The sequence below is a fragment of the Pituophis catenifer genome, unplaced genomic scaffold (genome assembly GCF_029215685.1).
Source record: "Pituophis catenifer annectens isolate HBS135680 unplaced genomic scaffold, rPitCat1.0.hap2 SCAF_4, whole genome shotgun sequence".
NCBI lineage: Eukaryota > Metazoa > Chordata > Lepidosauria > Squamata > Colubridae > Pituophis > Pituophis catenifer.
The window spans coordinates 119,802,388-119,813,877 of NW_027256884.1; the positions used below are offsets into that span (position 1 = coordinate 119,802,388).

General features: G+C 45.8%; 1 protein-coding gene across 1 annotated transcript in view; it reads right to left on the bottom strand.

Annotated features, from left to right (window-relative positions):
• The window catches only part of MTNR1B (melatonin receptor 1B), a 39,353-nt gene extending 28,559 nt beyond the window's left edge, over window positions 1-10,794 (bottom strand). The window contains 1 exon segment of the mRNA XM_070944010.1: window positions 10,563-10,794. Coding sequence (XP_070800111.1) covers window positions 10,563-10,794 — 232 coding nt within the window.
• Between the last annotated feature and the right edge of the window lie 696 nt (window positions 10,795-11,490).

Here is an 11,490-nt window from a genome sequence, read left to right on the forward strand (position 1 = left end):
CACTCCAACAACTGCTTCCTATTGGGGCCCTAAGGAGCCCGGGCAGGCAGGGGAGGAGTGACTGGGAGGGGAGGGGCCAGTAGAGGCCGTCGAGGCATCCTATGACATGACTGACATCAAATTGGCCACGCCCACCCAGTCACATGACCACCTAGCCACGCCCAGCCAGCCAGTCATTAGGCAGATCATCTTAGTGGTCCGCGGGATTTAAAATTATGAATTTAGTGGTCCCTGAGGTCTAAAAAGTTGGGGACCCCTGATCTGGTGGGACTCTGCTTGCTAGCGCTGCTTCAATTCCTTGACTATACTGACAATTAGCAGATGAGATTCATTTTCTCATCTCAGCTCTGTCTGATTGTATTTCCTGAAAGTCTGATGAAAGGCCACCCACTGCTCTGGGTACCCCAGAGCGTTCAGCTAGATGGCTGAATGACAAAGCCGTAAGATTTCCTTAGGAAAAGAGGAATGTGCTAATTAATCATCCTGACACAATTCCCCCAAGAAAAAGGAAGATAATTGAGATGTTCCTAAAGAGAAGCCTGGATCTAGGGAGGCTGCCCGAGTCCAAATTTCGTGGCGGAGTGAGAGGTGTGCCTCCTGGCTCCCCAAATTTTCCATGGCCTGATTTTGGAGATGGATAGCAAAGTCGTTGGCCCCGTTGATGCTTGGTAACCCACGTGACACAATGTGCCTTTCTTAAAGATTAAATAAAGCTTTTGGGCAAAATGAAAATTCAGGGATGAGCTGCAGTGATGGGTTTCAAAAATTTTTACTGCCAGTTTTGTGGGTGTGGTTTGGTGGGCATGGCTTGGTGGGTGTGGCAGGAGAAGGTTACTGCAAAATCTCCATTTCCTCCTGATCAGCTGGGACTTGGGAGGCAGAGAATAGATGGGGGCAGGGCCAGTCAGAATTTTTGCTACTGGTTCTCTGAACTATTCAAAATTTCCGCTACTGGTTCTCCAGAACTGGTCAGAACCTGCTGAAACCCACCTCTGATGAGCTGGTGCTAAAAGTTAGAAAAATCTCCCCCAAATGCTGCACTTTCTTGACAGTTTAGGAGCAAGCAAGGAAAAAATAAAGGGCAATTAACAGAGATTGATTTGGATGTTTTCTGTAATGAGGTAGAAACCTGGATAAAACAGGGCTGTCAAACTCAAAGCCCGCGGGATGAATCTGGCCCGTGGGATGCTTACATCTGGCCCGTGGGGCTGCCCTGGAAACAGCGACGGACCAGCCCGCGGTGCCTCTGCCAGTGAAAATGGAGCTCGGGAGGGCCGTGCACAGCCTCCCCAAGCTCCGTTTTCGCTGGCAGAGGATTGCAGCAGGCCATTGCGGTCGAAAATGGAGCCTTGATGAGTGACGTTGAGCTGGCCACACCCACCCTGGCCACGCCCACCACCTCAACCCCCCCCCAAGGTCAAACACAACCGTGATGCAGCCCTCAGTTTGACACCCCTGTTCTAAACAAGTAGATCAAAAACGTATCAAATTTACCATACAATTTTTGTGGTTGGTTGCCAGGCATAAGCTTAGTGGAGGATCCCCAGAGATTAATAACTTTCTGCAACCAACCAAACTTCCTTCCTTCCTTCCTTTCCTTCCTTTCCTTCTTTCTTTCCTCTTGCATTTCATTTTCCCTGACTTTTTATATCCTTCCTTCCTTCCTTCCTTCCTTCCTTCCTTCCTTCCTTCCTTCCTTCTTTCCTCTTGCATTTCATTTTCCCTGACTTTGTTTTTATCTTCTTCCTTCCTTCCTTCCTTCCTTCCTTCCTTCCTTCCTTCCTTCCTTCCTTCTTTCCTCTTGCATTTCATTTTCTCTTTCTCCTACTTCCCTTCCTTATTGTGTTTCCTTTTCCTTTCTTCTTTCCCCCCTTCCTTCCTTCCCTCCCTTTAATGAGGATTTGATCTATGCACCATGTCAAAAGATCTCTGGAATGGGATCAAGTTTCATGTCTCTTTTTCCCCACAAAACATCATTACAATCAGAATATTTGGCCGATATTGCCTGCAGGGCAGTGGTGAAATTCAATTTTTTTTATTACCAGTTCTGTGGGCATGGCTTGGTGGGCATGGCAGGGGAAGGATACTGCAAAATCTCCATTCCCTCCCCACTCCAGGGGAAGAATACTGCAAAATCTCCATTCACACCCCACTCCAGGGGGAAAGATATTGCAAAATCTCCATTCCCTCCCCACTCTGGAGCCAGCCAGAGGTGGTATTTGCCGGTTCTCTGAACTACTCAAAATTTCCGCTACTGGTTCTCCAGAACCTGTCAGAACCTGCTGGAAATTGTTAATAGCTCAGAATCTGTCAGGATCAGAAAGGGGTATAACTGAACCAGTCTGAGTGCAAAGATTAATAGGAAAATTAAATGTTGACCTGAACATCATATGTTCAGACTCTTCCCATCCTGCTTACAATCTTTTTGGACTGTTGCCTTCTGGCAGAAGATACAGAACAATTAAAACTCAGACCACACGTTTTCTGAATAGTTTTTATCCCAGAGCTATAATTGCACTCAACAATGAACTAAAGGGCCACCATCAGTGAGCTGTTGGACAGCATTACTTGGTCTGTTGTCTGGATGTTTGGGTGGTTTAGGGGTGGGGAATTTGGGGGTGGGGGTGGGGGTGTGTTTGGGGATTGTTATGTGTGTTGGACCTGGTCTTTGGGTATTAAGTGAATTTCGTTGTATGGGTATACTGTGTATACACGTACAATGACAATAAAGTTATTATTATTATTATATGAAAGAGCTCCATGTAATTACCAAATGTCTTCCCCTCTAAAACTTCTGAAGGGCTGAATCCAGGGGTGAAATGCTCCCAGTTCGGACCGGATCGCCCGATCCAGGAGCGATGGGGGTGGATGGTTCAGAGAACCGGTAGCAAAAATCCCTGCCTTCCCCCCCATTGCCCAACTGAGCTGCGCGGTCATCAGAGGCTTTTTTTTATTTTTAAAAGCATTTTTTCTACAACCTCTTTGGCCGAAAAAATGCTTTTAAAAGTAAAAAAAAAAAAAGCCTCTGATGATCACGCTGCTCAGCTGCGATCGTCAGAGGCTTTAAAAGCATTTTTTTTACAACCTCTTGAGGAGAAGAGGTTGTAGAAACAATGGTTTTAAAAGTAAAAAAAAAAAGAAAAAAGTGGCCATGCCCACTCAGTCATATTCCCCACCCACCCACCAAACCACGCCCACAGAATCGGTAGTAACAAATTTTACATTTCACTACTGGCTGAATCCCTTCCTCATAAACTAGACTGGGAAGCATTTAAGGCAACTGCTTGCAGCACTTAGTGATTGACTCACTGTAAGAACCTCAGCAGGCAGCCTTGCGCAGAATGCCTCCGACGTCTCACAATATAAACAATTATAATGTGAATGGCAGCGTTGCTTTTCTCCGGCAAGCGGGGAGCATTACTTGCTGCAAATGGCACAGCGGCAAAGAACGGGCATAGCGGCATTCAAAGATGTTGATAAACAAACTGGGAAAGACATACAGATGGTGGTTTACCCATGGTTAACTGCAGCAAGAGTGTGTTATATGCACCAAGATGAAAAAACTCTGAGACAAAGATACACAAATCTGTCCCTTGATTTCAATGCATTGTCTCCTGTGTGGGACAATGTGCTTCTCTATTTTAGGTCACATGTAGTAATTATTCCAAGTTTTTTTCTTAATTGTTTCACACCTATCCTCAAAACGACTCTATGGAGCACTGCACACCAGAATAGACACAAGAACGGTTTTTTCCGAATGCCATCACTCTGCTAAACAAATAATTCCCTCAACACTGTCAAACTATTTACTAAGTCTGCACTACTATTAATCTTCTCATCGTTCCTATCACTCATCTCCTCCCACTTATGACGGCATGACTGTAACTTTGTTGCTTGTAGCTTTATGATTTATATTGATATTGCTTGTTTCCTGATTGCTTATTTGTACCCTATGACTATCATTAATTGTTGTACCTTATGATTCTTGATGAATGTATTTTTTCTTTTATGCACACTGAGAGCATATGCATCAAGACAAATTCCTTCTGTGTCCCATCACACTTGGCCAATAAAATTCTATCCTATCCTATCCTGTCCTGTCCTGTCCTGTCCTGTCCTGTCCTACCCTACCCTACCCTACCCTATTTTATTTTATTTTATTTTATTTTCTACTCTACTCTACTCTACTCTACTCTACTCTACTCTACTCTACTCTACTCTACTCTACTCTACTCTACTCTACTCTACTCTACTCTACTCTATGAGGACCCGGATTGTGGGGGCAATAAGTTGACTTTGTATAAAAAAGAACACCACTTGGGGGGACCAAAAGCCCTACTAAGCAGGTATATACAAAAGTATGAAGGCTATTGCTTAATGCATTGTAAACCGCCCTGAGTCTCCAGAGAAGGGCGGCATATAAATCAAATAAATCAAATAAATAAATAAATAAATAAATAAATAAATAAATAAATAAATAAATAAATAAATAAATATTCTATTCTCGACAACATCATGTCAGGATAACCACTCTACTGCCTGCATCTACAATATACTCTGTCAACTGTTAGGGAGGGACTGTCTTCACCCTCTTTCTCTCACATATGATATCTGGGCCAAGGTACCTCTTACTCCTGCAGCGCCTCCCTCCTGGAGATTCATTTGTCAACCCTGAAGCTGACCTGGCTGTGGCCATTTTGGGGCTTCAGTGCTGCCACAACTGGAGCCGTGGGAAAGGGAGGGGGAAGTAGAGATAGCTGGGTTGCTGTAGCCAAAATGAAATACTTTCTCTTGGGAACCAAGGACATTCCCACCAGGTGTCCAGAAGGAGGGGACTGGTGTCATCTAGCAACTGGACTGTATCCTGATTGGACCATGTGACGGATTGTTTGGAGAAAGTGAAAAAACTTTTAATTAGGTGAAAACTGTGGGAACATTTAGAGTCGGCTCTCACCAGTTCGTGCCAATATGACCTACCCAATAAATCTATTCTTTGAGGAATCCAACTGTCTCGGAGTTTTGATTGCTATGGGTGTGTTACTTGGAATCCTGACTCCATTCTCATCCCAGGTTCCACCTTCCATCACAGGTCCCCTGAATTGGGAAAAGTCTAGTCTGGTTTAGTTTTAGTTCTTCTAACTTTGCCAAAACTTTCAAATGCAGTTCTAAGAAATGATGGGAAGACAATTTTCAAAGGAAAAAGGGGAAAAAAAGAGATCCAAATAAATCTATATAGGATGAGATAACAATCACCCTTCCCTTTTCTTGTCTGTCCTTTTCCACCCCAATTCAATCAGTGCACACGGGAAGGCTAAGAAACAGAAGCTCTTCTTTTATGCGTATTTTGAAAAGGGCTCATAAATGTTTATTTATATCCATCCTTACACAAGTCTAAAAATGCCCGGTTGTTGGATTTTTTTTAAAAACTCAAACCAGAGATGAAAATCCATCAGTCTAATGCATTATAGATGAATGAAGACTGATGCGATTTAAGGACCACGTGTTTAGCAACTGTTCTAACTTACTAAAGTGCTGAATAAAGGGGACTTATGACAGGTCCTTGAACTTGCGGCCGTCACAGCGTCCCCACAACGATGCGATCACAAGGACTGCTTGGCAACAAGCTCACAATTATGACATTGCAGTGTCCTGCAGTAATGCGATTGCCACTCGTAATCTTCATTGCTGGCTTCCAACAAAGTCAGTGAGGAAGCTGGCAAGAAGTCACAAATAGCTCTATCATGTGACTGTAAGGATGTTGGGACTGCATAGGATTTGCCTAACAATGACAACTGGGACTGCCACGACTGTAAGTGTCACGTTTTGTGATTGTGTTGCATAGCAACAGAGTTGCTGGTCCCAATTACCATTCTTAAGTGAGGACTAACCGTACTAAGCTTCCAATGGACACTAAAACTGCAGATACGCCAGAAGGAAAATCTTTAGGGGAGATTGTGTAGGATGGGATATCAATCTCATTCGTGAGCAGGAAACGTTTTGGGGGCTGACGTGAGGTACTAATACCACTCTATAAAGCCCTAGTAAGACCACACCTAGAGTACTGCATCCAGTTTTGGTCACCATACTATAAAAAAGATGTTGAGACTCTAGAAAAAGTGCAGAGGAGAGCAACCAAGAGCCTTGGTAGTACAGTGGTTTAAAGCACCCTGTTATTAACACAGCTGCCTGCAATTACTGCAGGTTCGAATCTTACCAGGCTCAAGGTTGACTCAGCCTTCCATCCTTTCTAAGGTAGGTTAAATGAGGACCCAGTTTGTGGGGGCAATAAGCTGACTTTGTATAAATATACAAAAGGATGAAGGCTATTGCTTAACGCATTGTAAGCCGCCCTGAGTCTCCGGAGAAGGGCGGCATATAAATCAAATAATAAAAAAAAAAAACAAGGATGATTAGGGGACTGGAGACTAAAACATATGAAGAACAGTTGCTGGAGTTGGGCATGGCTAGTCTAGTGAAGAGAAGGACTAGGGGAGACATGATGGCAGTCTTCCAATATTTGAGGGGCTGCCACAGAGAGGAGGGGCTCAAGCTATTTTCCAAAGCACCTGAAGGCCAGACAAGGAATAATGGATGGAAACTGACCAAGGAGAGATTCAACCTAGAAATGAGGATGAACTTTCTGACAGTGAGAACAATCAACCAATGGAACAGAAGTTGCCTTCAGAAGTTGTGGGAGCTTCATCACTTGAGACTTTCAAGAAAAGATTGGACTGCCATTTGTCAGAAATGGTGTAGCGTCTCCTGCTTGAGTGGGGGGTTGGACTAGATGACCTATAAGGTCCCTTCCAACTCTGTTAATCTGTTATAACCTCAAATGTTCTGGGTTTTAGAATCTAAGGCGAGCCCTAGGTAAGGAGCAGGCATGGTTTTGTGCCCAAATAGGAACGATCCCCAGGAAAATGTTTTCAGTGAAATCTTGCACATGCAAAAACCGAGCGGCACAAAAAGACCTAAATCGAAGTGGTTTGGCTGTGTACAGAGAAAGAATGAGAAGGGAATTGCAAAATAAATATTTGAAGAACAAATGAGCGAGAGAAAGGGTGTCAGCTTTGCGAGGTTGTCCAGACAAGACGCTTCTCCAGAAGTAACTAGTTCCAACTTTATTGTAAGGTAACTTTAATCCAATGTTGCAAGTCTAAAAGTATATCTCTCCCTCCTTTATAGTCCAGTTAACTAGCGAGCATCTCTTCTCAGATGATTGCCACATACACATTCCTTCTATGAGCCAAATATGCTGCTTATCTGACCGTTGTTTAGTCTAACACTCCTGTCTCCCAAGGCCATTCCCTTCCCATACAGGTAGACCCAGTGGTGAAATCCAATTTTTTTTACTACGGGTTCTGTGGGCATGGCTTGGTGGGCATGGTGTGGCTTGGTGGGCGTGGCTTGGTGGGCGTGGCAGGGGAAGGATATTGCAAAATCTCCATTCCCACCCTACTCCAGGGGAAGGATGCTGCAAAATCCCCATTCCCACCCCACTCCAGGGGAAGGATACTGCAAAATCTCCATTCCCTCCCCACTCCAGGGGAAGGATACTGCAAAATCTACATTCCCACCCCACTCCAGGGAAAGGATACTGCAAAATCCCCATTCCCTCCCTACTCCAGGAAGAAGGATACTGCAAAATCTCCATTCCCTCCCAGTCCAGGGGAAGGATACTGCAAAATCCCCATTCCCTCCCCACTCCTGTGGGAAGGATATTGCAAAATCTCCATTCCCTCCCCACTCCAGGGGAAGGATACTGCAAAATCCCCATTCCCTTCCCACTCCTGGGGGAAGGATATTGCAAAATCTCCATTCCCTCCCCACTCCAGGGGAAGGATACTGCAAAATCCCCATTCCCACCCCACTCCAGGGAAAGGATACTGCAAAATCCCCATTCCCTCCCCACTCCAGGGGAAGGATGCTGCAAAATCTCCATTCCCACCCCACTCCAGGAGAAGGATACTGCAAAATCTCCATTCCCTCCCCACTCCAGGGGAAGGATACTGCAAAATCCCCATTCCCTCCCCACTCCTGTGGGAAGGATATTGCAAAATCTCCATTCCCTCCCCACTCCAGGGGAAGGATATTGCAAAATCTCTATTCCCACCCCACTTTGGGGCCAGCCAGAGTTGGCATTTGCCAGTTCTCTGAACTACTCAAAATTTCCGCTACCAGTTCTCCAGAACCTGTCAGAACCTGCTGGATTTCACCCAGGGTGACCTCACTCAACAACTGCAGCAGCAACGCCATCGCTAAGAAATGTACTCCTAAAATGAAACATCCTGTGATCTTGCTGGATCAGTTACAACATCAGTTCTTCTGCAGATACTAAGATAATCACCAACGACCGTTCAGTGTGACATTGTGTCACCCTGAGTTGTCACTTCTTGCCAACTTCTCCATTCACCTTGCTTGTCAGAAATTGGCTGTGAAGCTCACAAATTGGCGATCACGTAAACTGCAGGGAGATGTTGGACAGCTGCAACGAATAGTCCTGATCATAAAAGAACTTTGTCAGCACTATCCTAAGTTAAAATGGTTGCTAAACAGTGCCGTCATTAACCAAGGACTCCCTGTGCACCACGTTAGATAGCATTGATGAGAGTCTCACAGGGAAAGAAGTGAAAGAAGTTTAAAGTTTAAAAAAAAGAAGCTTTAAAGAAGCTTAAAGAATAAATGCCAAAACAATTGGCAAGGATAGAAAAGTGTGGAATAGAATGGTGAATGGTGTGTAAACTTGTTTTCACTCTGTTTCCTTTGTTATATCTTTAATTCCTTTTCTTTGTTATTTTTATCCTTTTCTATGCATTGCATAAGGTTCCTTAGCCTGCAAAGGAATAGTGCAATAGATAAGCATATATATTTTTCACCTGTGGCCCAGTGGCTTCTGAGCATAAACAAAGAGACTAAGAGATACTCAGTGATGCTAGAACCAGAATCATTTCAAATGTTAAAGTGTTCAAGTTAATAGCCTACGTTTGTAGAATAGGTTTATCAGAAGCTGTGCTCAATAAATGCAGATTTAATATCAAAGGCAATATCCTGTTAGAGGAGCAGCAACAGGGAAGGTGCTCCTTTTAGAAGTACTGGTAGTGCAGTGGGGATATACCCAGCTGCTCTGGGAAGCAGGACATTTAAGGACACTGGTCTGATAAGACTTTTGCTGATGGTCTTGCAATGAGGATGAATCTCACTGTTTCTGGAGCAGAGATTGCGAATCTTGGTAAAATTCTTAGAAAGTGTTGTGCCTATTTTGGACACCTGGTCCAAAGGATGGCATTTTTAAAAAAAAACAACCCACACATTTTATATTGTAAACTTCCCATTTTGAATTCTAAATAAGTAATTAAGGAAATGATAAACAAATCATAGATATGTAGTTAGATGAGAGTCACTTTGGTGTAGTGGTAAGAGTTGGCCTAGAAACCTGGGGATTGTGAGTTCTAGTCCTGCCTTAGCCACGAAAGCCACCTGGGTGACTTTGGGCCGATCCTTCCCTCTCAGCCCAGACCAGCCCATCTCACAGGATTGTTGTTGTTGTGGGGAAAATCGGAGGAGGAAAGAGCACCATGTGCATGGGTTGCCTTCTTTATATCAAACAATAATAATAATAATAATAATAATAATAATAATAATAATAATAATAATAATAAAGGCAAGATAAAAATCTAAGTAAAACTTAATAAACGAATTAAACACAACATTTGCTTTCTTTCTCCTCGTGGGAAAGATGCCCGAGTTTCAGTGCCCAACCTTACACACACACACACACACACACACACACACACACACACACACACACACACACACACACGTTCTCTGAGCCTCAGTTTCCCCTTTGGTAAGGGACCGCTGACCTCGTGCAACGAATAGTAATTAGTCCCAGTAACAGAGTTGGAGGGAACCTCGGAGGTCATCTAGTCCAACCCTTGGAGCCTTGGTGGCGCAGCAGACTAAAGCACTGTTAAGTAACGCCAGCTGCCTGCAATTACTGCAAGTTCAAATCTCACCAGGCTCAAGGTTGACTCAGCCTTCCATCCTTTCGAGGTAGGTAAAAATGAGGACCCGGTTTGTGGGGGCAATAAGCTGACTTTGTATAAAAAAAGAACACTGCTTAGGGGGCCCCGAAAGCCCTACTAAGTAGATATATACAAAAGTATGAAGGCTGTTGCTTAACGCATTGTAAGCCGCCCTCAGTCTCCGGAAAAGGACGGCATATAAATCGAACCAATAAATAAATAAATAAATAAATAAATAAATAAATAAATAAATAAATAAATAAATAAATAAATAAGCAAGCTCACGCAGGAGACCTAGACTAGGGATTCGAACTCGCCGAACTTTCTGATCCGCAAGCTCAGCCTCTTAACCACTGAGTCACGGCGAGCCCCCAAACCAAGGAAGAGCCAAGGAAGAGCCTGGCATCTTCTTCTCCTCACCCCCCCCACCTCCATTCCCTCCTCCTTCCCCCCCCCCCACCTCACTTCTTGTCACCGGTGGAACTCCCTGACACATGATTCGTCCCGGGAGCTGCCTCTCCTCTCCGTTGCCTTTACCTGCGTTCCTGAGCTTGCGGTTCTTGAAAACCGAGACGACGACCAGCAGGCTTCCCACCACGTCGACGACGGTGGTAAAGATCAGCACGCTGGACAGCACCGTCACCACCCAGCGCGGTCTCGGGTCCGCCGCCGCCGCTTCTTCTTCCCCGCGCTGGGGCAAAGGGAAGGCGAAGGCTCCTCCTCGGCCCGCCAGCCCGCTGCAGTTCCTCAGAGAGCCATTCTCCAGCATTTCGGAGCAGCCCCTCGCCGCTTCCAGAGCCGCCCTCCGCCTGCCGTCCGGCGCCCGCCGCTGCCGCCGCTGCCTCCTCCTCTTCGCATTGGAAAGAGCGGCCAGAAAAGTCTCCCCGTTTTCCTCCCTTCGCTCGCTCGCCCCGCCAAAGCGCTACTCTGCCTCTCGCCGCCCCGCCAGGGGGTTTAATAGGCTGTTGCTTCTCTCCCCGCCTCCCCCCCCTTTTTTTTTATTCCCTCCAAACCAAAGGCGCGAAAGGAGGAGGTGGGGGGGGAAGAAGGAGGAGCTTAGGTCCCAAACTCCACCCTCTTCTTATTGCTCCTTTGAAGGGGAAAGGAGAGGGAAAGGAGTCTCCAGCCCCGCCCCTTGGGGGCTAGGCCACGCCTCCTCCTCCTCCTCCTCCTCCTCCTCCACTTTCTTCTTATTGCTCCTTTGAAGGGGAAAGGAGAGGGAGTCTCCAGCCCCGCCCTTGGGGGCCAGGCCACGCCTCCTCCTCCTCTACCTCCACCTTCTTCTCATTGCTCCTTTGAAGGGGAAAGGAGAGGGAAAGGAGTCTCCAGCCCCGCCCCTTGGGGGCCAGGCCACGCCTCCTCCTCCACCCTCTTCTCATTGCTCCTTTGAAGGGGAAAGGAGAGGGAAAGGAGTCTCCAGCCCCGCCCCTTGGGGGCCAGGCCACGCCTCCTCCTCCCCCTCCTC